This window comes from Brassica rapa, chromosome A10 (genome assembly GCF_000309985.2).
Source record: "Brassica rapa cultivar Chiifu-401-42 chromosome A10, CAAS_Brap_v3.01, whole genome shotgun sequence".
In the NCBI taxonomy this organism is placed as follows: Eukaryota; Viridiplantae; Streptophyta; class Magnoliopsida; order Brassicales; family Brassicaceae; genus Brassica; species Brassica rapa.
The window spans coordinates 14,883,945-14,908,211 of NC_024804.2; the positions used below are offsets into that span (position 1 = coordinate 14,883,945).

The 24,267-nt window shown below is 39.3% G+C and overlaps 7 protein-coding genes across 8 annotated transcripts; 4 read left to right on the forward strand and 3 right to left on the reverse strand.

Annotated features, from left to right (window-relative positions):
- The first annotated feature begins 1,101 nt into the window (after nt 1–1,101).
- On the forward strand, nt 1,102–7,433 carry LOC103845721 (importin-5). The gene is made up of 20 exons (XM_009122608.3): nt 1,102–2,455; nt 2,587–2,790; nt 2,873–2,977; nt 3,068–3,133; nt 3,217–3,381; nt 3,545–3,619; nt 3,716–3,870; nt 4,166–4,301; nt 4,385–4,454; nt 4,622–4,749; nt 4,818–4,874; nt 5,154–5,339; nt 5,437–5,529; nt 5,795–5,880; nt 5,972–6,038; nt 6,118–6,184; nt 6,272–6,408; nt 6,511–6,602; nt 6,708–6,774; nt 6,875–7,433. Exons 1-20 carry the CDS (start codon nt 1,238–1,240, stop codon nt 7,034–7,036), a joined length of 3,336 nt encoding a protein of 1,111 aa, XP_009120856.2. The 5' UTR covers nt 1,102–1,237; the 3' UTR covers nt 7,037–7,433.
- A 233-nt stretch (nt 7,434–7,666) lies between these two features.
- Nucleotides 7,667–9,465, forward strand: LOC103845724 (ethylene-responsive transcription factor RAP2-11). Its single transcript, XM_009122610.3, has one exon. The coding sequence runs from the start codon at nt 8,426–8,428 to the stop codon at nt 9,188–9,190; it is 765 nt and encodes a 254-aa protein (XP_009120858.1). The 5' UTR covers nt 7,667–8,425; the 3' UTR covers nt 9,191–9,465.
- Nucleotides 9,281–11,305, reverse strand: LOC103845722 (tubulin alpha-5 chain). The gene is made up of 5 exons (XM_009122609.3): nt 11,062–11,305; nt 10,773–10,987; nt 10,487–10,686; nt 9,906–10,414; nt 9,281–9,817 (listed from the first exon to the last, which is right to left on the reverse strand). The coding sequence occupies exons 1-5, from the start codon at nt 11,172–11,174 to the stop codon at nt 9,502–9,504; spliced, it is 1,353 nt and encodes a 450-aa protein (XP_009120857.1). The 5' UTR covers nt 11,175–11,305; the 3' UTR covers nt 9,281–9,501.
- A 3,516-nt stretch (nt 11,306–14,821) lies between these two features.
- On the forward strand, nt 14,822–16,869 carry LOC103845725 (tubulin alpha-5 chain-like). 2 transcript variants are annotated; one of them, XM_033282718.1, is made up of 6 exons: nt 14,822–15,081; nt 15,156–15,370; nt 15,457–15,656; nt 15,729–16,237; nt 16,324–16,446; nt 16,529–16,869. In XM_033282718.1, exons 1-6 carry the CDS (start codon nt 14,969–14,971, stop codon nt 16,809–16,811), a joined length of 1,443 nt encoding a protein of 480 aa, XP_033138609.1. In that variant the 5' UTR covers nt 14,822–14,968; the 3' UTR covers nt 16,812–16,869. The 2 variants fall into 2 exon arrangements, with proteins under 2 accessions (XP_033138609.1, XP_033138608.1); XM_033282717.1 differs by having other exon boundaries at nt 16,324–16,865.
- A 612-nt stretch (nt 16,870–17,481) lies between these two features.
- Nucleotides 17,482–19,396, forward strand: LOC103845726 (mitochondrial dicarboxylate/tricarboxylate transporter DTC). Its single transcript, XM_033282726.1, has 6 exons — nt 17,482–17,751; nt 17,946–18,029; nt 18,216–18,277; nt 18,361–18,722; nt 18,825–19,039; nt 19,145–19,396. Exons 1-6 carry the CDS (start codon nt 17,632–17,634, stop codon nt 19,199–19,201), a joined length of 900 nt encoding a protein of 299 aa, XP_033138617.1. The 5' UTR covers nt 17,482–17,631; the 3' UTR covers nt 19,202–19,396.
- A 109-nt stretch (nt 19,397–19,505) lies between these two features.
- Nucleotides 19,506–21,325, reverse strand: LOC103845727 (protein sym-1). Its single transcript, XM_009122613.3, has 7 exons — nt 20,929–21,325; nt 20,724–20,811; nt 20,511–20,605; nt 20,266–20,338; nt 20,075–20,167; nt 19,883–19,969; nt 19,506–19,789 (listed from the first exon to the last, which is right to left on the reverse strand). The coding sequence occupies exons 1-7, from the start codon at nt 21,246–21,248 to the stop codon at nt 19,709–19,711; spliced, it is 837 nt and encodes a 278-aa protein (XP_009120861.1). The 5' UTR covers nt 21,249–21,325; the 3' UTR covers nt 19,506–19,708.
- Nucleotides 21,326–21,410: 85 nt separating this feature from the next.
- Nucleotides 21,411–24,218, reverse strand: LOC103846201 (probable glutamate carboxypeptidase LAMP1; the record flags this gene model as incomplete). Its single annotated transcript, XM_033282716.1, has 10 exons — nt 21,411–21,830; nt 21,919–22,035; nt 22,111–22,283; nt 22,382–22,469; nt 22,561–22,629; nt 22,701–22,853; nt 22,931–23,023; nt 23,103–23,184; nt 23,255–23,322; nt 23,400–24,218. Coding segments are annotated over 10 exons (1,959 nt in total), but the record flags the coding sequence as incomplete, so codon positions are not given.
- Between the last annotated feature and the right edge of the window lie 49 nt (nt 24,219–24,267).

A 24,267-nucleotide genomic window follows, 5' to 3' on the forward strand; every position in this document is an offset into this window, starting at 1 on the left:
GTTAAAGGGAGAGTAACTCACCGATAAGAAGAAACGACGCACAGTTAAATCGAGGAAACAGAGAACGACTGATTAAGCAAAAAAAAACATTAGTAAATATATTATTTCATAAATAGTGGATACTAAGGTTCTAAACTCTTTTAAACTCATGTTAATGATATTAGTGATAATATCAATATTAGGATTTGGATACGAAATTTCTGATATTTGACAATTTCATGACAATTTTAGATCGGATATCCCTGTCTGTCACAAATAAAGACATGATATTAAATATCAAATAATTAATATAATATTTTATTTTTATTAATTATCTATCTATCTATACTATTATTTGCGAAGTGGTGGTTTTTCATAATCGAGATTTCACGAAAAAAATTAGAACGGTTAAAATCTATGTTACCCTTAATGAATTTTATTTATAACCTATTTATAATCAAAAACGAATTTTGTAGTATTAATATTAGATTTATATGCTATATTAGATAATTGATTATAAATTAGTATCAAAAACCTATTTATATTTAGATATGTTTGTGTTTTTAAAATTTCGACAAAATAATACGTATATATATTTCAATAAATTTTTTGCATATATAAATAATTTGATGTTTGATTTAAACATTTTGAGAATGTAAATAATAGCTTATCATACTAATTTTTGTAAGAAGATCATATTCCGTAAGAAAATTATGTTTGCATGTGTGGATAAAACACTTTTTAGTTACAAATATTGTCGTTAAAAAAAAGATTACAAGTATTTTTGTTAATAAACCGAAGCAAATACAGATTAATATTTGCAATACAAATCACAGAAAATGGAATCTAAATCCTTTTACCAAGTTTCACACTTCATAATAATAAAAAGTGAAACTTTAAATTCCACAAATAATATACACAGAAATGGGACACACTCATTAGTTATATCAATTAATCATCCCACCCTCAAAATATACAGCTAATGACACCCTATAATTATTTCTTTCCTTTTTTCCCTAATTTAATAACGGGCTATCCCCTCGGCCCACCTCCAAATCACAAATAATTGAAAAAAAATGGAAACAAATATATAATTATCTCTTCGGAAACCTCATCGCCTCCTCGTTCAGCTTACTCTCTCTCTCTCTCTCTCTCTCTCTCTCTCTCTCTCTCTCTCTCTCTCTATAGACTCTCATCCTAAGAGGAGAGAGACAGCTTTTTTCAACCCTAGTTTTTCCCGCCGCCGCCACCTGCCACAATGGCTTCCGAGCAAGCACAACTCGCGATGATCCTCGGCTCCGATTCCGCGCCCTTCGAGACCCTCATCTCCCACCTCATGTCCTCTTCCAACGAGCAGCGCTCCTCCGCCGAGGCTCTCTTCAATCTCGCCAAGCAAACCAATCCCGACACCCTCGCCTTGAAGCTCGCTCACCTCCTCCAGCTCTCCCCTCACCCCGAGGGCCGCGCCATGGCCGCCGTCCTCCTCCGCAAGCTCCTCACGCGCGACGACGCTTACCTGTGGCCGCGTCTCTCCCTCCCCACTCAATCCTCCCTCAAATCCACGATGCTGGCGTGTATCCAGCGCGAGGAGGTCAAATCGATCTCCAAGAAGATTTGCGACACCGTCTCCGAGCTCGCCTCGGGGATCCTCCCGGAGAACGGGTGGCCGGAGTTGCTGCCGTTTGTCTTCCAGTGCGTGTCGTCCGATTCGTCTAAATTGCAGGAATCGGCGTTTTTGATTTTGGCGCAATTGTCTCAGTACGTTGGGGAGACTCTGACTCCTCACATCAAGCATCTACACGGCGTCTTTCTCCAGTGCTTGAGTAGTAACTCCGTTAGCTCAGACGTTAAAATCGCTTCCCTCAACGCCGTGATTAGTTTCGTTCAGTGTCTATCGAACTCGACCGAGCGTGATCGGTTCCAAGACGTTTTGCCTGCGATGATCAGGACGTTGACCGAGTCTCTTAATAACGGCAACGAAGCCACCGCGCAGGAGGCGTTAGAGCTGTTCATCGAATTGGCGGGAACCGAGCCACGGTTTCTCAGAAGGCAGCTGATCGACGTTGTTGGTTCGATGCTTCAGATCGCTGAGGCTGAGTCTCTCGAGGAGAGTACGCGCCACCTGGCGATTGAGTTTCTGGTGACTCTCGCTGAGGCACGTGAGCGTGCACCTGGGATGGTTAGGAAGCTTCCTCAGTTCATTGACAGGCTGTTTGCGGTTCTTATGAAGATGCTTGAGGATATTGAGGACGATCCTGCCTGGTACAGCGCTGAGACTGAGGACGAGGACGCTGGTGAGACGAGCAACTACAGCATGGGGCAAGAGTGTTTGGATAGGTTAGCAATTGCTTTGGGAGGGAACACGATTGTTCCGGTTGCGTATCAGCAGTTCTCTGCTTACTTGGTTGCCTCTGAGTGGCAGAAACACCATGCGTCTGTGATTGCGCTTGCGCAGATTGCTGAAGGTTGCTCAAAGGTAGAATCTTTTTTCCCTTTTTTTAGTCAGTAGAGTTTGATTGTTTTTGCTTTCAGCTGATTCTGGAATGACTTCTCTGGCTAGGACTTGCCAAATACTTACATCAGTTTGGCCTTGGAAATGTTTTGTAGGTGATGATAAAGAATCTTGAGCAAGTGGTGTCCATGATTTTGAGCCAATTTCAGAGTCCTCATCCCCGTGTAAGATGGGCAGCAATAAACGCGATTGGTCAGTTGTCTACAGATTTGGGTCCTGATTTGCAAAACCAACATCATCATATAGTGCTCCCCGCACTTGCTGCTGCGATGGATGATATCCAGAATCCGCGAGTGCAGGTTGGATCCCCGCTAACCCTGTATATCTGATAATATAAATCTTCTGACACTTTCTAAAGCAGTTTGTTGTGACCACATGTAGGCTCATGCTGCTTCAGCAGTTCTCAACTTCAGTGAAAATTGTACACCTGAAATATTGACACCTTATTTAGACGGAATAGTGAGCAAGTTGCTTGTGCTACTGCAAGTAAGTCCATTTTGCAACCTTTATTGCAATAAATAACCAAAAAGTTTGCGCTCAATGATTGACTCTGGATAATAATGTTGTTACAAATAGAATGGAAAACAAATGGTGCAAGAAGGAGCTTTAACAGCTCTTGCTTCAGTTGCTGATTCATCGCAGGTATATGTGAAGAAGTTATGTTGTATTGTATTTCTTCTTCTCCTCGAGTTCAGTTCTTGTTCTGACATTATCTAAATTTGTAGGAACACTTCCAAAAGTACTATGATGTTGTCATGCCATATCTCAAAACTATTTTGATGAACGCAACGGACAAATCTAAGCGGATGCTTCGTGCCAAATCCATGGAATGCATCAGTCTTGTTGGAATGGCAGTTGGAAAGGACAAATTTAGGGATGATGCTAGACAGGTACGCTTATGTGCATAGGTTAAATTAATTTGCACGTACTTTGAATATTTATGCTATATGCCGGAATCCTATTGTTGTGCTTTAGACTACTGTCTGCAAGGTTTCTATATAATTTTCATCCTATTCTTCTGTCGCATGAAAATATTTTACATGTCCATTCCAGGTCATGGAAGTGCTTATGTCATTGCAAGGGTCTGAAATGGAGGCAGATGATCCAATAACGAGTTACATGTTACAGGTGATTCTGATTACAATATGCTAAGCCTATATTTTATTTATAAACTTATATAGGTAAATTCACTTGCTTACATTTGCCTTGCTTATAATTTCGTAGGCATGGGCTAGGCTTTGCAAGTGTCTAGGCCAAGATTTCATCCCATACATGGATGTTGTGATGCCTCCTTTGCTGCAGTCAGCTCAACTTAAACCAGATGTAACAATTACATCTGCTGATTCAGAAGATGAAGCAGATGATTCTGATGATGAAAGGTTTCCCGTTCTTCTTTACACTTCATTTGATTGTTCTGATGTTTCTGTACCCTGCTGTTATTAGGTCGTATTGCATAAAGAAAATATATTTTTTTTCCTGAAAAAGGGATGAGTAATCTCTCAGTATTATTTGAAGCGCAGCTTTCCCTGTATAGTTTTTTTTTTGCCTTAAGATATGTATTATTGGTGAGATTCTGTCTCTATATTATCATAATAAACCCATAATCGATGGTCAAATAGAGGGAAAGTGAGTGCGTCTTGCAAGGAATTTTACTAATTATTTCTCTTGATGCAGCATGGAGACCATTATACTGGGAGACAAGAGAATAGGAATCAAAACAAGTGTCCTAGAGGAAAAGGCCACAGCTTGTAACATGCTTTGTTGCTATGCTGATGAGTTAAAAGAAGGATTTTTCCCCTGGATTGCTCAGGTTAGTATAGTTAAATAACTCCAAATTTTGTTACTACACGCTATTGTTATTGGGACTTGGCAGACTAAATTTGTCTAATATAGGTTGCACCTACACTGGTTCCTTTGCTAAAATTCTATTTTCACGAAGAAGTCAGAAGAGCAGCTGTGTCAGGTATTGATTGGATAATTTTTCTTTCTAGCTATTGCCGGAACACTGAATCCAATATTTGTATTTATAAAGCACACTAAATCCAGTATTTGAATTTATAAAGCACACTAAATCCAATATTTGGATTTACAAAGCACAATTCTAATGAATTGGATATTTTTTCTTTCTAGCTATGCCGGAACTAATGCGCTCAGCCAAACTGGCAATAGAACAAGGAAAATCTCAAGGACACGATCTATCCTATTTGAAGCAGCTTTCTGACTACATTATTCCCGCCATGCTGGAAGCTTTGCATAAAGTTAGTGAATTCTGTTCTTTTTCTTTTTTTCAGCTTTTATCCATATCTGATTATTGAATTTCATGTAGGAACCGGATACCGAGATCTGTGTGAGTATGTTGGAAGCCATTAATGAATGCTTGCAGGTAACTTTTTTCTTTGCAATGATTGTTTGTATTGGAAAGCCTGTAAGACAAATACGACTTGTTTTTTCCCCCGACTTTATCACTTGTTCAATCGTACTGAGCATAGAGTATCAGTACTGAAGTTGCCTTGTTAGCTGGCCTTATTTTCATTCTTTCTTTTGGCTTTGGGGTATTTGATAGAGAGCTTATTTTGAACAAGTCTTTATTCTGTGCCTCTTAGAGTTAATCGTAGCAATAACATTAGATAACATTATCTTATAACCTGTCACTATAATTCAGATCTCTGGAAATCTTCTGGACGAAGGAAAAATTAGATCCATAGTTGATGAGGTAAAGCAAGTTATGACAGCAAGCTCTAGTAGAAAGCGAGAAAGGGGAGAGAGGGCCAATGCTGAAGACTTTGATGCTGAAGAGGGAGAGCTTATTAAAGAGGAAAATGAGCAAGAGGAGGAAATTTTTGATCAGGTTAGTTTTCTATGATTCACCCTTGCCAAATTGAAGCTTAATGAAAGTTTGCTATCCTAAAGCTCTTCTTCGTACTTGATATATTGTCTTCATATAGGTCGGTGAAATATTGGGGACACTGGTTAAGACATTCAAGTCTTCGTTTCTGCCTTTCTTCGACGAATTATCCTCGTACTTAACTCCTATGTGGGTAAGTGGCTGTCTTTTTCACCGGTGCTCCATGATACTTAGTGGAGAATTGCTAGTCGAAAATTTTCTTCTTCTTTTTTTTTGTTATAGGCAGAAGCTTGTATATACCCTAACATATAACTGAATTAATATAAGCATAAATGAATAGAGTTTCTATAATTTGTGGTTGTGGGGTTGGCGCTGATACAACATTAGACTAAGTTCGCCTTGTGTTTTCTGTTTTGATAGTGATTGTTGGTTTTGGGATTTGTATTCTTTGAATTCAGGGAAGGGATAAAACAGCCGAAGAGAGAAGGATTGCGATATGCATCTTTGATGATGTTGCAGAACAATGCCGCGATGCCGCCTTTAAGTAAGGATGTGCATTCACTGTATCTTTGTACATTGTACGTTATTAGTATTCAGTGTTCTTATGTGGCTTTGTCCTGATATGTATTTGGCAGATATTATGATACATATCTTCCATTTGTACTGGAAGCGTGCAATGACGAGAGCCCAGAAGTTCGACAGGTATATATCCTGCATTTTTGCTCATCTGGTGTTTCTGGAACCGTATACCAATTTATATGAAATCTCTTGTTTGTTTAAGGCTGCTGTTTATGGGCTTGGAGTTTGTGCTGAGTTTGGGGGATCTGTTTTCAAGCCTCTTGTTGGAGGTACGTTATACATCTACCCACTGGTAGCCTCTCGGGTTTAATCCATGCTTTGCAGCTATATAGTAACACATGTTTTTGTTTCAACAGAGGCTCTGTCAAGATTAAATGTTGTGATACAGCAGCCAAATGCTCGCCAATCTGAAAATGCAATGGCATATGATAATGCTGTATCCGCTGTGGGAAAGATCTGCCAATTTCACCGTGACAGCATCGATGCTTCTCAGGTAGCTTATGATAGTTATCGGCAGCTGCTTGCTCCGCACAAATACATGTGGTTGGTTACTTTTGATGACCAACAGGTAAACTTTTTATATGTGTTATATTAGGTACTTCCTGCGTGGTTGAACTGTTTGCCTCTTAGTAATGATGTGATTGAAGCCAAAGTGGTTCATGAGCAGCTCTGTTCAATGGTTGAGAGGTAAAAATCTAATTGGTTTAAATTCTAACTTTTTGCTTAGACGTTTTCTGTTTGCGTTCCGTGTGACTGACTGTCGCAAACGGCTGATTGATGATAAACTTGCAGGCAAGATGTGGACCTGTTAGGCCCCAATAACCAGTATCTACCAAAAATCTTAACAGTATTTGCTGAGGTTTGTTGTTTACGCTCCTCATAAACAAGTTGTCATTAGTTGATCTTTGCATCGTTGTACTCGTAAAAGTCAATGTGTATGTATGTATTTGGCTGGGCAGGTGCTTACAAGGAAAGATGTGGTGACAGAAGAGACGGCAGGTCGTATGATAAATATAATAAGGCAACTTCAGCAAACACTGCCACCATCGGCATTGGCCTCAGTATGGGCATCATTGACTCCCGAGCAGCAGGTCGCTCTCCAATCTATGCTTTCCACCTGAACCCATTCCAAATCGGGTCTGATTGTTCATTTACCACAGTGTCTTTATTTTCCACCACAAAGCGTCGTCAGTTTTGCATTTGTTTCACCATTTGTTTTTGGGAGGGATGATGAATGGGTCTATCCTTCATAAGTCATGAAATGAAATATCTTCCATCTTTAAGGGAAGGAGGGAAGAGTTGTCAATTGGGGAATCTGGGTAATGATTCCCCAATAAAACACAAAGGTTTGGTGTTGTCTTGGGTTTTTGGGGAGAGGGATGAAGTTTTTGATGCTTATACGTGAAACAAAACAGAAACAAAGTGTCGATTTTTTGAATTTTTGTTTTTTTGTATACAATGAGAATTTTGGATGAATTATTCTTTTCTCTCATTGCCATTGTTGAAAGTTGATTTGTAGTCTTTTGCTTTCCTTTTGTTGTTATTGCGATTTAAGGTTATAGTATTGAAACATTAAGTCGCTGCATTAACAAAATATTCGTTCCAAAGCGAAGTTTAAGACAACATGGTGTCGGATTAGAAACTGGTTCTGCCACATACAAGCCACCCTGGTTTCTATGGCCTGTAATGGCGACATTTGCTAAAGGATAGATGTGCCATGAAATGTATTAGACTTTATTTACGTCACTAGCAATAGATTATATTCGGTATTTGATTTGATGTAACTTGTATTGTCAGTCAAATGTGTTTTGCATGCTAAATATGAAATATCTCTAAGAATCTTATCGATAGGTGAAGACTGTCCCGGTTGATATTTACTAGAGATTTTTTTTTTTTTGATCAAATTACTAGAGATTTAAAACAAACCGAGTAAAGGGAGAGCTTTCAGTCACACTACAAAAACCGCAAAAAGAAACAAAAAGTTGAGAAGTTCCGGCAAACTGCGAGACTTTAAAACAAAGTTAAGACAAGACAACACTAGTTCACTCTTAATGTTTTCAGGGAGACTTCTTTCAGGTAACAATCCATCAGCGACTCTTGCATGCTGCTTAAGGCCTCAACAACCAGCACCATGCTTCTTAAGTGTAGATTTTGGTCGGCTTTGCATTTTAAAAGTCTCTTCTTTTCTTGGTGAGGCTTCCCTCTACTTACCAAGCCTTCAAAATCAGACACATCATATTTGGTTTTGTACATTTCTTATATTAAGAAATTAGAAAATGCTGCGCACGTAATTAATACATGGAACCCACATAACAAAAAAACCTCTGAATCATTCTCAAAGAGTACATCTATCACTAAAATAAACAAGAACAAATCTTCAGAAAGACGAGCCACCCACTAAGACTTGACCTCAAAACATACAAGCACAGAAATGAAAAACTTAAGTACATCCCTATAAATACTTTCATATCTACTACGTCTATTTACAGATTCATACCACAACAACAAAAATGGAAAATAAAACAACTCAAAAGCAGAAAACAAAAGAGAAGAGCAAAAGTAACAACAAGACCAAGTTCGTGGGAGTTAGGCAAAGGCCATCAGGAAAATGGGTGGCAGAGATCAAAGACACAACACAAAAGATACGAATGTGGCTTGGAACCTTTGAAACCGCAGAAGAAGCTGCTCGAGCCTACGACGAAGCTGCCTGTCTCCTACGTGGTTCCAACACGCGCACTAATTTCGCAAACCATTTCCCAAACAACTCACAGTTGTCTTTGAAAATCAGAAACCTCCTTCACCAGAAGCAGACCATGAAACAACAACAGCAAAAACCAAAACAAAACAAACCCGTCTCTTCCTTTGCAGAATGTAGCATCAATTACACTTCCAATGCTACTACTCTCACCTCCACCACCACAACTACCACAGTGTTGCCGCTTAATAACGTGTACCGCCCTGATTCATCGGTCATATCACATCCAGAAGCCGACAGTGTCCAGCTTCCTTACACCTGGCCCCTTGTCTCTGGATTCAACCATCATGTTCCGTTAGCTCAAGGAGGTGAAGAACCACATGGACATCTCAACAATCAAAACTCAACCGGCCAACATTTGGGTCTGGCTGACATTGAAAGACAGATATCAGCATCACTATATGCAATGAATGGAGCTAACGGCTACTATGACAACATGAATACAGAGTATGCGATCTTTGATCCTACTGATCCCATTTGGGATCTCCCTTCACTCTCCCAACTCTTCTGCCCTACATGATATCATTCTAAATTTCCTTGTTAATTCATGTTATTTTGGATCCATGAATGTAAAGTAGAACACATCTCTACAATGTCACAAGACTGTACCTAAAGCAAAAAAATGGACATTGTAAGAAGATAATGGAAGGTTTGGTACAACAAAAGGCTTGATAATGAACTCTGGTGTAACTCACAATGGTCGCTTTACCAATGAATTGAACCGAGATAAAAAACAGGGAATGCAATGAATTAAAAAGAAACATGTAACCAACAAGAAACAGAAATCTGAAAAAACGTTTTAGTTGTTCATCGCTTGAGAGAAGAAAGTGGTCAGTAGTCTTCACCTTCATCGTCTTCATCGTCTCCACCTTCAGCACCTACCTCCTCATAGTCCTTCTCCAGTGCGGCCAAGTCTTCACGTGCCTCAGAGAATTCACCTTCCTCCATTCCTTCACCAACGTACCAGTGCACAAAGGCCCTCTTCGCGTACATCAGATCAAACTTGTGGTCGATCCGTGAAAACACCTCCGCAACTGCAGTGTTGTTGCTGATCATGCACACCGCTCTCTGAACCTTAGCGAGGTCACCTCCAGGGACAACAGTTGGAGGCTGGTAGTTGATTCCACATTTGAAACCAGTAGGGCACCTGCAAAACAAAACCCATGCCATAAGAAGTGTGTTTACAACAGCAACATGAAACAATAGCAACTTGTTTCAGTTTGTAAGATCATTACCAGTCGACAAACTGAACAGTCCTCTTGGTCTTAATAGTACCCACAGCAGCATTAACATCTTTGGGAACAACGTCTCCACGGTACATCAAACAACAAGCCATGTATTTCCCGTGCCTTGGGTCACACTTGGCCATCATGCTAGCTGGCTCAAACACGGCATTAGTGATCTCAGGGATCGATAGCTGCTCATGGTAGGCCTTTGCGGCTGAGATGACCGGAGCATAGGACGACAGCATGAAATGGATACGGGGATAGGGAACAAGGTTGGTCTGGAACTCAGTGATATCCACATTGATGGCTCCATCAAACCTCAAAGACGTTGTCAAGGAAGATATGATCTGGGATATCAACCTGTTGAGGTTCGTGTAGGTAGGCCTCTCGATATCAAGGGATCTGCGGCAGATATCATAGATGGCTTCGTTATCCAAGAGGACAGCAACATCGGTGTGTTCGAGTAGAGAATGGGTTGAGAGAACACTGTTGTAAGGCTCTACAACAGCAGTAGAAACCTGAGATCAAAAAGGTAACGCATCAAAACCAACAAAAATAAACATTTAATGAGTTTATTTCTCAAAAAGTACCTGAGGAGAAGGATAAATGGTGAAGCCCAGCTTAGACTTCTTTCCATAATCAACAGACAAACGCTCTAGCAAGAGAGAACCCAAACCAGAACCAGTTCCACCACCAACAGCGTTAAACACCAAAAACCCCTGCAAGCCAGTACAGTTATCGGCAAGCTTCCTCACACGGTCGAGACAAAGGTCCACAATCTCCTTCCCAACTGCAATTACACAACTTTCAATCAACCATTTTGAATAATCACTAAGTAATAAAAAGAGAGAAAGGAAATGTTTTTTCTTTTCTCACCAGTGTAATGTCCTCTTGCGAAGTTGTTAGCAGCGTCCTCTTTCCCTGAGATAAGCTGCTCCGGATGGAAAAGCTGGCGGTAAGTTCCGGTACGAACCTCGTCGATAACAGTAGGCTCGAGATCAACGAAGACAGCTCTGGGAACATGCTTCCCAGCACCAGTCTCGCTGAAGAAAGTGTTGAAAGCGTCGTGCGCAACACCAACCGTTGTATCACTGCCCAATTAAACAAGAGACGGTTACTATTAGGTTCAGAAATGGTGAAATTAGGCTAGAAGATATATATAAACCTGGGCATCATGCCGTCGGGCTGGATCCCATGTTCGAGACAGTAAAGCTCCCAACACGAGTTTCCAACTTGGATCCCTGCTTGTCCTATATGAATGCTTATGATCTCCCTCATCTTCGCTCAGAAACCCTAATTGGTCTGATCGTCTTGGGAGGAGGAGGAGGAGGAAATGAGCGGCGACGAGATCTTCTTTTTTCTGTTTTTTTTTTCTTTTGGCTCCGTTAGGTTTATATCAATTAATGAGATTTGATAATTCATTGGGGTCCGCCGAGATGTGCCAGCCTGCCTTGGGTCCTACGGTTTCGCTTTTGTCCGGTTATGGATTTCATTTGATATATAATTCCCACTGGGGGTGGGTGTGAATTAAACAATCATTGTACTTAGTACATTTTAGTAGTGGAATTATAAACTTCAAAACTTGCTAATCTCTGAAGAACGTTTTATGGGGTTTTGTGTTATTTGTGAGGATTTTTCAATAAATGAAAAGTATCATTCTGGTATCTATCATATCATAGATAATTAGATAGTAATAGTTAATTTTGGCAGCTTTTTCATGAAGAGAAGAGAAGCATTCTTTTGGTTATTAAAGATTGTGTTTAAGCACTGTCCGAGAAAATCGGGTTCAGGACATGTGAATTACTTTGGACGAATAATCATCGAGTTCCATTTGATATGTGTGCTTGGAGACAACTATTCTCACGTATACGATAGACGACTAAAATTGAGTGACTATGATAATGAATGCTGATAATTTAGAGATCATCATGAGTATTTACAACAAGGAGTTATACCAACATTATCAGTCAATCTCTTAAGGGTCCTTAAAAAGGGGAGGGGCCACAAAACATCATGACCGAAGAAAAAAGAAGAGGAAAAGTCCGGTGAGTACTTGTAGTATTCATTTGGAGACGTATTGATAATGTTGCCCTTACACAAGCATTAGACTAACTAAGCCAAATCTATTAAAAATATTTCAAACTTCACTCCATAATTTACTCAAGAATATAATTTTGAATAAGAAATGCTTCAATTTCATTTTATTTTTGAATAAGAAATACTTCAATTTCATTTCATTTTATATATTTTTTGCGCTACATCCACTTTCATATTCTATAATAAAGTAAACAAATTTATTTTACAAATGGAGTTAAACTCAACTCAATTATGTAGTTATTTCTAGTTAAAAGAAATTTAAATTTTATATTAGAAATGCTCTTAAGCTCACAAAACACAATAATTTTATCATAAAATTCTGATTCATAAAAAAAATAAAAAATATATTTGTATGAATATACACGTCATATTCTAGAAATATTGATGATCCAGTTGATGGTTTATAAGATAAAATAAAATTACTCAATATAAAATATAAAATTATTGTGTTTTGTCATATTAAATAATTATTTAAGCGGGTAAATTTTAAAATATATATTATCACTTATACAAGTAAATATTTATTTATAAAAAATAAAAACAAACATCCGCGCGCGGATGCGCGGATCAACCACCAGTGATCTTTAAAACAAATTCTTTTGAACTGAGAGAAAGAAGAACATATATTGCTATGGATGACTGGTACTATCAGTCTGGTAGGCAAGGCAAGCGCACTGCAAACGCTTCATGCTAAAATCATAATATTTATTTAATTTTCTTTTCATGAATCTTTTTTATTCTAATCATCTTATAACGCTTTTATTTTCTTTTGATGTTTTAGATATTAGAAAAAGCTATACACTGCATGTTGAAAAAGGTAATCTAAACAAGATAGGTTCAATAATATTTCAAAAAAAAAAACTAAATCAATTATCGATCGGCTGGAACATGTTTTAACCCTTGTGAAGGTGATAATTTAGGGAGCGAGAGTTAGAGAGCTCTCATGGAAGCACAAATACAAAGCCCTTGAGTAACATTAGAAGCACCACAAGAAAATAAGAGAGGAAAATGTGTTGATAGAAGGCAACAAACGGGTTTAAGAAATTCAGATGGTTGGGAAACAAGAAAGATTCATGTTCAAGAATCAAGACCTAATCTGATCAGGTTGGTTTTCCTTTTTTTTATTTGCGTGTTTATAATTTTACAGAATTATGGTAATACTATTTTTATTTACACTCAGATCAACACATATATATAAAATAATGTAAAAATTGTAGGTTCTCATAAAAATCTCCAAGTAAATATAACATTGAAAATGAAATATAAAAGAATCGTTGAAAAAAACAAAAACATATATAAAAGAAGAAAGAAAAAGACTTAAAACATTGGTATTTTAACCGCAGTTGTTCAGGAGATCCTTTTCCTCAATTTGTGTTTCATTTGTAATGATTTATTTTGTTTTTAAAAAGAGTTCAGTAATTTACATTCAATTTTTGTTCATGTTGGATTGTTGTTAGATATAAACATATCAAACGTTTGTTGTTAGATATAAACATCAAAAGTTTGTTTTGTGAAATCTCAAAATAAATTTTATTTTGTTATAAATTAAATATATACAATTATACATATATAAAATGATGTCCGTGCTAACACTTGTATATATATATACAGTGAAACCTCTATAAATTAATAATACTGAGACTATACCAAAACTATAATTTTCTTATTAATTTATCGATATATTAATTGAACCAAAAACTCAATTTGAAACTATAAAATTATATTATTTTATAGAAATTTTTAGTGTATATTAATTTATAGAGTATTAATTTAAAAAGGTTATACTGTATATGTTAGGAACACCAATGTAAGGTAGCCTTCAAGTTAAAGAATTGTTCAAGAACTCTCCTCCTTCTTTTTCTGTTTATTTAATCTAAAAAGTATTTGATTTTGGTGTTCATCATTTAATTTTTTTCTTTTTCATCTATTTGCATAACAAAACTCTTCATGAGCTTTTCCAGTTTATTTTTATATTCTCTCTTTTGTTAATTTTTTTAGAAGTATATTAAATTTGTATACACCAGGAACCCCATATCTTGGTTTGTAGTTCATGCATGGAGAAACAACAAGATATGTGTTGCTTGCAGCTCAAAGTTACTACTATGCTATTGAATCAGTCCACTTAACTAAAGTGAATAACCATTAATCTTTCTAATTATACTCTGGAGCTATTAGATAGGTAATCCCGTTGACTAGATTAATTCTTCTTACTTAATCCAACTTGATCAATTCATATGGTTTAATTGATCTTTTCCCATTTTCCGAATCATTCGTGTTTTGTCTACCCATTCGATGACTCGATAAGTCCCAACAAAAACGTGAAAACCTTCATTTCAAATTTTGAAAACACAATTTTATAGCGGCATTAATTAATACATATGTAAGTTACTAAACATAGAAAAAAACATTAAAGACTCATAACATGTGCAATCTTTAGAGGATTATCATTCCCGGACTGTCACTTGCACAATATCCTAATAAATATAAACTCAATAAATAGTTAAACAACTAAACCAAGAAGATCGATTTAGGTCTATTTTCCACCCCTACCAATACCATAAATCGAAAATTCACAAATCATTTTTAAATTCAATTCCTGTTTTTAACAAATCCGAAAATTGGATTATAGATAAACCGAGAAATGAAACAGATTTTTTAACACACCCCGAAATTGAAAGAAAGTAACAAAGTAACGGCTAAACCGGTCAGTTCGGTATGTTTTTTCAGAAGATTCGTAAAATCCGGTACGATACACAAACCGGGTGATAAAAATATCTAAGACCCGCCAGATCGAATCTCATGTATATTGTCTAATCACAGTACCCAAGGCAGGCTGTCACAAATTTAGCGGACCCCAACCAATTATAGAAACCCCCTTCGATAAATAATCACTCAAACCAAAAGTAATCAAAAACAAGATCTCGCCTCCCTCCTCCTCCCAAGACGATCAGACCAATTAGGGTTTCTGAGCGAAGATGAGGGAGATCATAAGCATTCATATAGGACAAGCAGGGATCCAAGTTGGAAACTCGTGTTGGGAGCTTTACTGTCTCGAACATGGGATCCAGCCCGACGGCATGATGCCCAGGTTTATATATATCTTCTAGCCTAATTTCACCATTTCTGAACCTAATAGTAACCGTCTCTTGTTTAATTGGGCAGTGATACAACGGTTGGTGTTGCGCACGACGCTTTCAACACTTTCTTCAGCGAGACTGGTGCTGGGAAGCATGTTCCCAGAGCTGTCTTCGTTGATCTCGAGCCTACTGTTATCGACGAGGTTCGTACCGGAACTTACCGCCAGCTTTTCCATCCGGAGCAGCTTATCTCAGGGAAAGAGGACGCTGCTAACAACTTCGCAAGAGGACATTACACTGGTGAGAAAAGAAAAAACATTTCCTTTCTCTCTTTTTATTACTTAGTGATTATTCAAAATGGTTGATTGAAAGTTGTGTAATTGCAGTTGGGAAGGAGATTGTGGACCTTTGTCTCGACCGTGTGAGGAAGCTTGCCGATAACTGTACTGGCTTGCAGGGGTTTTTGGTGTTTAACGCTGTTGGTGGTGGAACTGGTTCTGGTTTGGGTTCTCTCTTGCTAGAGCGTTTGTCTGTTGATTATGGAAAGAAGTCTAAGCTGGGCTTCACCATTTATCCTTCTCCTCAGGTACTTTTTGAGAAATAAACTCATTAAATGTTTATTTTTGTTGGTTTTGATGCGTTACCTTTTTGATCTCAGGTTTCTACTGCTGTTGTAGAGCCTTACAACAGTGTTCTCTCAACCCATTCTCTACTCGAACACACCGATGTTGCTGTCCTCTTGGATAACGAAGCCATCTATGATATCTGCCGCAGATCCCTTGATATCGAGAGGCCTACCTACACGAACCTCAACAGGTTGATATCCCAGATCATATCTTCCTTGACAACGTCTTTGAGGTTTGATGGAGCCATCAATGTGGATATCACTGAGTTCCAGACCAACCTTGTTCCCTATCCCCGTATCCATTTCATGCTGTCGTCCTATGCTCCGGTCATCTCAGCCGCAAAGGCCTACCATGAGCAGCTATCGATCCCTGAGATCACTAATGCCGTGTTTGAGCCAGCTAGCATGATGGCCAAGTGTGACCCAAGGCACGGGAAATACATGGCTTGTTGTTTGATGTACCGTGGAGACGTTGTTCCCAAAGATGTTAATGCTGCTGTTGGTACTATTAAGACCAAGAGGACTGTTCAGTTTGTCGACTGGTAATGATCTTACAAACTGAAACAAGTTGCTATTGTTTCATGTTGCTTTTGTAATTACAATTGCTTTGGTGGGTTTTGTTTTGCAGGTGCCCTACTGGTTTCAAATGTGGAATCAACTACCAGCCTCCAACAGTTGTCCCTGGAGGTGACCTCGCTAAGGTTCAGAGAGCGGTGTGCATGATCAGCAACAACACTGCAGTTGCGGAGGTGTTTTCACGGATCGACCACAAGTTTGATCTGATGTACGCGAAGAGGGCGTTTGTGCACTGGTACGTGGGTGAAGGAATGGAGGAAGGTGAATTCTCTGAGGCACGTGAGGACTTGGCCGCACTGGAGAAAGATTATGAGGAAGTGGGTGCTGAAGGTGGAGACGATGAAGATGATGAAGGTGAAGACTACTGACCACCTTCTTCTCTCAAGCGATGAAGAACCCAAAATGTGTTTTTTTTTTCTTTCAACTTATGATTCTTGTTGGTTACATGTTTGTTTTATCTTGTACAATTTTCGTTGCACTTCCTGTTTTTATTTAAAAAAAAAAGAATTCTTCAATTCATTGGTAAAGCGACCATTGTGAGTTACACCAGAGTTCATCATCAAAAGCTTTTGTTGTAGCAAACTTTCTTCTTCATCTTCTTGCAAGTGTAAAATATTATCCATCGGAGATATGTTATACGTCCATGTAGTGTTAAGTGTGTGTGTTACCTCCTTTTTTTTATAAAAACTTGATATACTAATCAAGAGGAGTCAAGTGGAAAAATACCTCCTCGAAAAGCCAAAACAAGAATAAATATGTTGATGTGTTTCTTTCTTTTTTCCTTCTTCCCTCTAATTGTAACACAGTCAGAACTCAGAAGCCTTATTGTTGAATATAGCTTTTTGTATAATGGCATCAACATTATCAATCTGCAACGTAATATAGCTCTACTGGTCCACTAGCTCCTACGGCGTGCAAAATGCCAAAAAGTCTCGTATTTCACAAATAAAAATACAAACAAAAATGTCAATTCAAAATTAAGAATTTTATTGGACCAGAAAAAATCAAAAATACCAATAAATTTAATAAAAAAGTTAGAAATCGAGGTCCTATTTATTTTTGAAAATGGATTAAACATCTTAACGAGACTTAAGTGAATGCTTGATAAAAATAAAAATTAGACTAAGATTCAGATCTCAAAAGAAACAATATCCACAAATTAAAAAATAATCCAAAGGGTTAAGTTCAGTTAGGTGGTACTACTGTTTAATCTAACTAGTACTACTATATAAAAGCCTTAAGCTTTACTTCTTCGCTTCCTCTCCACCAAGTGTGTGTATCTTTCTCCGCCTATCTCTTTCTCTCCGCGGAATCTCTTCTTCTCGTTTCGACTCCGTACGATCCCCAAAGAAAAAAAGAGATGGCGGAAGAGAAGAAAGTTGCTCCGACTGGTGTCTGGACCGCCGTGAAGCCCTTCGTCAATGGCGGAGCCTCCGGTATGCTCGCGACTTGCGTTATCCAGCCGATTGACATGATCAAGGTACGTTAATGTCTCTCTCAGATCTGGTTTTGGTTCGCTAACTCGTTTGTGTGTTATTAAAATGTTTAGATGAATGTGTTTGTTTAGTTCAGATCTGGATTTTGATTAGAGTTACGCTCTTAGGTGCATCACAATTTATGTTAGTTTACATAATGAGATGATTGAGACATGTGCTTTTTTGTGTGGTGGTGAAGGTGAGGATTCAACTAGGTCAGGGATCTGCAGTCAGTGTGACCAAGAACATGTTGAAGAATGATGGTATTGGTGCTTTCTACAAGGTATACATATTTCTTCTTTTTTTTTTTTTATTTAGATCTATCTTGATTCATTGGTATTGAAGCTTATTTAACAATTACTTATATGTGTGTCCATGTGGTTGATCTGTAATCCAAACAATCTTTTCTCTGTCTTGCTATGAAGAAGATGTTTTCTGAGATTTTTTTTTTTTTTTTAATCTCCAATAGGGATTGTCTGCTGGTTTGCTGAGGCAAGCAACTTACACCACAGCCCGTCTTGGATCCTTCAAGTCAGTTAAATCATCTTGAGCCCATCTCTTTATTTATTGCGTTATGTACTAATCAAAAAGTTGTCATTATGAATTTTTATCAGGATGCTGACTGCAAAAGCAATTGAAGCTAACGATGGGAAGCCGCTACCTCTGTATCAGAAGGCTCTATGTGGTCTGACAGCTGGTGCTATTGGTGCTTGCGTTGGTAGTCCAGCCGATTTGGCGCTTATCAGAATGCAGGCTGATAACACCTTGCCGTTAGCTCAGCGGAGGAACTACACCAATGCCTTCCATGCGCTTTACCGTATCAGCGCTGATGAAGGAGTTTTGGCGCTCTGGAAAGGTTGTGGTCCCACTGTGGTCAGAGCTATGGCTTTGAACATGGGGATGCTTGCTTCTTATGATCAGAGTGCTGAGTACATGAGGGATAATCTCGGTCTTGGGGAGACTTCTACGGTCGTAGGTAAAGCTTCTCTTCCGAATCTAAGACTAGTTACAGTAGTTCTGCACTAGACTTTCACAAGGTCTGTGAGTCTGATGGTTGTGTGTGATTGTTGTTGGGCAGGAGCAAGTGCTGTTTCTGGATTCTGCGCTGCGGCTTGCAGTCTTCCATTTGACTTTGTCAAGACTCAGATCCAGAAGATGCAACCTGACGCTCAGGGGAAGTATCCATACACGGGTTCGCTCGACTGTGCCATGCAAACCTTGAAGTCAGGAGGACCTCTTAAATTCTACACAGGTTTCCCTGTTTACTGCGTCAGGATCGCCCCTCACGTCATGGTAATAGAATAGCCATCTTTTCACTCTTTTATCAGTGCTATCTTAAGACTCAGTTCAGGATTGTCTCTGAGATGTTTGATGATCGTGTTTTTTTTTTTTTGGCAGATGACATGGATCTTCCTGAACCAGATTACAAAGTTTCAAAAGACCATTGGTCTGTGAGCTTCAAGCATTGTGAAGTGCGCGCTGAGAATAAGATGAGAACGAAAACGCAATTGGAATTGTGTTAGATTTGCTTTTTATTCAATATACATGATCACATGCCTTAACGCATTATTGGAAGTGTTGGAGACTTTACTATTTTTGTTGTTGTTGAGGATCGTTGATTCTGGTAAACTTAAAAAAATTTCCTTCTGATTTTTTTTTTTAAAGAAACACAATCCTGAGATCTGAATTAACTATAAAAGTGACCAATGCATTGAAATAACTTTTAATTATTTGGGAACTGGTTAGCCAGCTTGGTTAATAAACATGAAAGGTTGATGTGGGGAAGCAAATCGTTTAAATAGGAAGCTTGTTTCTACATCCATAAAAATGTCAAGTGCAGAGATTCCAAAGTATTTAGTTTGAAACATCAAACATTTGCATCAGCAGACAAGCAATCTGTCCCCAAAACTCTGCCGATTACAATCCAACAACACAATGTAGCTTTAGTGAACGAAAACATTTCTACTTTGGCACAACCTCTTTGTGAGCCTTGAATGATAAGATCACATTCCAAGCCAAAGCCACTACGTTGGAAGCCAGTACCTGCAGTTCAAATACAAGACACTGATTCATCCTCGGATCCAGTGAACAAACTTCAAGCAGAACGGTGAAGGAACTGTATTTTAATAATCAAACCTGGAAGTTTTGTGGAACAAATCTGAAGTTAAGAAACTGAAACGGTATCCATAGCTGCCAATTCGCTAGCACTGCACCAGTCCACTCCTACAGAACCACCAATTCATGGATTCAATCAGAACGCCGATAAAATAATACAAAGTATATAAACTTTGGATTCCTGAAAAAAAAAATGCTTTTGATGATCCAAACCTGCTTTAGCTTCGGTATGACATTTGATGGTTTTCCTTCAAGTGTCACAACAGCTGATAAGAAAACTCCAACAAAAACTGGAGCAAAAACAAACTGCAAAACCAAAGAAAAAAAACAATTGGTGTTAAACACAAAAGGGACACAAGATAGAAACATAAAAGGTTGGTCGGAGAACAGGAAAAACTTGCTACCTGGTCAAGTAAAAGTCGCAAAACTGCGCCTGATAATCCAGAAGCCGTCACCACTTTGCTCAAATACAAGTACCTAATGAAGTTACGAGATTTCAGAGAGCAAGTAATAAGTATTAGATCCAACAAATGCATTAAGTCTCATCAAATGAACAACCATTTAGCAGGAAAGTAATATAGCTTTGACACTATACACAACACAGAGAAAGTTAACATGTATATCAATAAGAGATGCAAGAAAAAAATACCAGAAGTGTAATGCTGGACCGACAAGCCCTAAGCCCAAGATGGTAAACGTGAGTGTCCTCTTCTTGTCTAGAGATGAGGTCTTATTGATTGTAAGCTGAAACCCAAGATCAACAAGGATAAGCAATCTTAAGTTTTGAATAAGAGGTTATATATATGAACATTAAGAACCCAAGCTTGAAAGACAACTAGAGAGAATCAAACAAACACACTACCTGACAGATCAAATCACCAATGAGAGTCAAAAGTGCTGATGTCACAGATTTGGTCAAAACAGGATAATCCGAGAGGAGAGCCAAGTACCTGAAGCACCAAGCCAAAACATAACACAGTGTATTGATAAGGCTTTACTCGAACTTGCGTTTGAAAGAAACAATCTTTACACAATAGAGAGAGAGGAGGAATACAAAAGATATTTACCATGAGAGAAATGACCACTTGTTTCCGTTTCCGCCGCCGGAACTATCACCACCCCCACCACCACATGAACCACCAATTCCGCCGGAATCACCTGAACCTCCACCTGAGACCGAAGAGACCCGACCCAGATGGCTAAACCCAGTCCCGGAACGACCAGACCAGTTGACACGAGCAGAACTCAGTGAACCATGTTTGTAGCCAAACGAAACAGCTCTGCTTGAACCAGCTGCAGTTAGAGTCCTTCGATTGTGACTGCCGGAAACACCAAGAGAATTGAACACGAGTGGTGTTTTCCGGGTGCAAGTGGCGTGGCTAAGCATCGTTTCCTCGTCTTGGCTGGTCTGAAACTTTTTAACTGAACGGTGACCGTCGTCGCACTTCGGATATGATGGCAATAACATGAAAACGAGCTTCTAATGATGTTTTTGGGCCTTACTAATGGGCCTTCAGTAGCATTGGGCTTCTTCAAGTGGAGGTGTACGGAGCAGAATACTTAAATTTGGATTCAAAGTTAAAAGATGGTTTTTTAATGTGTACAACAGTGTGAGCTTAGAGCTTTGAGTTCGGTATGTTTACACATTGTGATAACAGCATTCTTGATATCATCATCTCAATTCACCTTTTAAGACAAGTGCTGCATGTCTTATAGCTCTAGACACTCTCCAGATCTCGTGTTGAACATGTTCCCAAGAAGCTTTGGTCTTTACCCTCTTTGCATTGTCTATTGCATCATCAACTCCAGGAAACGATTTTGATCCGTAGTCATCGTACTTGGATGGTCCGTATACCAAATGCTTGTACCATGTTCTTCCAGAGAGTCCATCTCTGTCTGTTAAAGCTCGCTCCGCCATCATTAACCTGTCATTGAGCTCTCTCACTCTCAAAGCTCCCTTTACTCCCTCCTGCACAGTCAAGTGAAGCCACAGTTTTACTTGGGGACCCGTTTTACTTGTTTACATTTTATCAAAATATGGAACTTATAGACATTACCTCTTTCTCTATATTAATCTCTTGTGCAGCTGTAGATAAATCTTGGATTGATTTGATTAACGGAGAGATATCTATGCTATGTCCTAACATCTCCTTCTCCAAATCTTCAGCGCTTTTCTGTTTACACAGGTAGACAAATACTTTTACAGCAATATGTTCACTCATTAACTGTTTTGACTCATGTTGACTTACCTTGAGTTCTGATGCATAGGAGCTATAGTTGAAAGGTAAGAACTCATCATCTGCTAACCGAAGAGCCACCAAACCTAGAACACTAGCTATTGCCACATGTCGCTGAAACATAGGGTCTCCAAATTTTTCCATCCAAGTGAAGTCATCATACATAGAGTGATAGACTGGATATCCTATTTTTTTAATTTAATTTTAACAATGATTAGTCTCTAAATCCTAGTGACGTTTAGTTCATCTAGTGTTAGTGTGAGGGGGTGATTCTGAGACTTACCTCCTCCGAAAAGCATGTCAACTGCTGGAACGCCAACATGTTGCACAAATGATGCGTAGTCTGATGCTCCACTCCCTAATCTTCCTATCTTCACATACCAAAGTTATACAAATCAGTTTATCCATGAGACAAAAAAATTGTAATCTAAGTATCTAAACGTAGTGTTATTCTTCACTTACCACACCAGAGTTGTTTGATCGTATCCACGATTCATAAATGCTTTGTGTTGTGTTATCTAGATCCCGGACCTGCAGATTGTTATAACAAAAAGATACTTACCATTCAAGATTAGCTTAGCGATAAAGACTTAATTACATACCTCTTTAGCCACTTGTTTGATCAAGTCATCGAGTTGTGGAGTCGCGGAAGCACGAAAACCTGGGCCAGATACCGCACAGTCTGCATTCAAGTAGGCCACTGCTCTTGAAGCTAGCATCTCTCTGTTATCTTCTACCCATTCTGTTGACCCAATCTACAGAAGAAAAAAAACATTAAAAAAAGACTTTCTGCTGCCTCCACATTACAAAAGTAGAGGTAGAGACTAAACACCAGAGCATACTCCTCAGCATCCCAATTGCACAGAATAATAGTCCGTCTAGGCTTCCATCCTCTCTTTTGAAGCTTATCTAGCCTTTGTGCAATCTACAGTAGTTTCAAGATAATGAAACCATTTACAAACTTTCTCCATACAAGTTGACTTGAAGGAAGAAGCTTTACTCACCTCCAAGAGAACAGCAGTTCCACTGTTGGGATCAACAGCTCCAAAAGTCCAAGCGTCTCTATGGTTTCCAAGAATCACATATCTAAACCAAACACACAAGTCATCAGTACCTATCTACAACAAATACAACCATAAAGCTTCACTAATACTACCTATCAGGCTCTTCTTCACCTTCAATCACTCCAATAACATTCTCAATCTCAGCTATAACAGTCTTCCCCTGAAACCAAAGTTCAAATCTTTCACACCAAAAAAAAAACACAAAATCTAACAAAGGTTGAGACTTTTCAAACTCACAACGTAGCTCAAGTTCAAGATCCCAGGCCCAGGCCCAACACCTCCAACAACACTCTTCAAGATCACTTCCGCATCAGCAGCAGAGATAGGCAGAGAAGGTATACCCGGAGAGTCTCCCCTCAGCTCCACACCCTCCTCCGACACTCTCTCACACCCATCAACACTAGCCCACCCAGGAGTCGTCGGATCACCCAACCCTTTGTAAACAGTACCCACCTGAACCCCGCTCGGCGGCATCCACTTACTCTCCGGAAAACACTCATCTCCTCCGCCGTAATCTCTCTCGTCAGTATATATCACCACGCCTACAGCTCCCGCCTCGTACGCGTTCCTCACTATATCTCCTCTGTAAATCTCCCCGTACCTCGCGACCACGACGGCGCCGGAGACGTTTAGGCCCAAGAAATCTTCGACTCGTCCGTAGTTCGCGTACGCCGCGGGGCCGGAGACGTCGCCTGACTTGGCGTAGGCGTGGAACGTAGGCGTGACTTCGTCTGCGTAAGGGTTGTCTCCGAGGTGTTCTTGCTCCAGAGAGAAAGCGATGATGGACTTTGACGATTCTGTTGGTGTGAGTGAGAGTGAGCGATGGACTGGGTACGTTAGAGATACTTTGTAAGCTACGAGGTGGGATTTGAGGGAGGAGGAGGTGAAGGAGGAGAGGACGTGTGATGCAGCTTCGGCGTTGGCTAATGAGCCGGCGACGTGGGGGCGGCGCGTGAGGGTGCGGAGGTTTGAGGCGATGGAAGCGTTGTCGGAGAAGGGAGAGGAGAGGAAGAGTGTGTGGTAGTAGTGAGGTTTCGGGGAAGGAGAAAGCAGCGATTAGGAAGACGAGAGCTGTCGTTGGTTTCGACATCAGTGATGGAGTGTG

What these genes read in the sequence shown, in the direction of transcription:
- LOC103845721 (XM_009122608.3), top strand. Translation starts at nt 1,238, where the DNA reads ATGGCTTCCGAGCAAGCACAACTCGCGATGATCCTCGGCTCCGATTCC. An exon ending in TCCAGAATCCGCGAGTGCAG is followed by an intron (nt 2,791 to 2,872) that starts GTTGGATCCCCG and finishes GACCACATGTAG; the next exon opens with GCTCATGCTGCTTCAGCAGT. An exon ending in AGTTGCTTGTGCTACTGCAA is followed by an intron (nt 2,978 to 3,067) that starts GTAAGTCCATTT and finishes TGTTACAAATAG; the next exon opens with AATGGAAAACAAATGGTGCA.
- LOC103845724 (XM_009122610.3), top strand. Translation starts at nt 8,426, where the DNA reads ATGGAAAATAAAACAACTCAAAAGCAGAAAACAAAAGAGAAGAGCAAA.
- LOC103845722 (XM_009122609.3), bottom strand. Translation starts at nt 11,174, where the DNA reads ATGAGGGAGATCATAAGCATTCATATAGGACAAGCAGGGATCCAAGTT. An exon ending in CCATTTATCCTTCTCCTCAG is followed by an intron (nt 10,415 to 10,486) that starts GTACTTTTTGAG and finishes TTTTGATCTCAG; the next exon opens with GTTTCTACTGCTGTTGTAGA. An exon ending in ACTGTTCAGTTTGTCGACTG is followed by an intron (nt 9,818 to 9,905) that starts GTAATGATCTTA and finishes TTTGTTTTGCAG; the next exon opens with GTGCCCTACTGGTTTCAAAT.
- LOC103845725 (XM_033282718.1), top strand. Translation starts at nt 14,969, where the DNA reads ATGAGGGAGATCATAAGCATTCATATAGGACAAGCAGGGATCCAAGTT. An exon ending in CGCAAGAGGACATTACACTG is followed by an intron (nt 15,371 to 15,456) that starts GTGAGAAAAGAA and finishes GTGTAATTGCAG; the next exon opens with TTGGGAAGGAGATTGTGGAC. An exon ending in ACTGTTCAGTTTGTCGACTG is followed by an intron (nt 16,238 to 16,323) that starts GTAATGATCTTA and finishes TTTGTTTTGCAG; the next exon opens with GTGCCCTACTGGTTTCAAAT.
- LOC103845726 (XM_033282726.1), top strand. Translation starts at nt 17,632, where the DNA reads ATGGCGGAAGAGAAGAAAGTTGCTCCGACTGGTGTCTGGACCGCCGTG. An exon ending in AGCCGATTGACATGATCAAG is followed by an intron (nt 17,752 to 17,945) that starts GTACGTTAATGT and finishes GTGGTGGTGAAG; the next exon opens with GTGAGGATTCAACTAGGTCA. An exon ending in GTATTGGTGCTTTCTACAAG is followed by an intron (nt 18,030 to 18,215) that starts GTATACATATTT and finishes AATCTCCAATAG; the next exon opens with GGATTGTCTGCTGGTTTGCT.
- LOC103845727 (XM_009122613.3), bottom strand. Translation starts at nt 21,248, where the DNA reads ATGCTTAGCCACGCCACTTGCACCCGGAAAACACCACTCGTGTTCAAT. An exon ending in TTGGTGATTTGATCTGTCAG is followed by an intron (nt 20,606 to 20,723) that starts GTAGTGTGTTTG and finishes CTTGGGTTTCAG; the next exon opens with CTTACAATCAATAAGACCTC. An exon ending in TGCGACTTTTACTTGACCAG is followed by an intron (nt 20,168 to 20,265) that starts GTAGCAAGTTTT and finishes TTGGTTTTGCAG; the next exon opens with TTTGTTTTTGCTCCAGTTTT.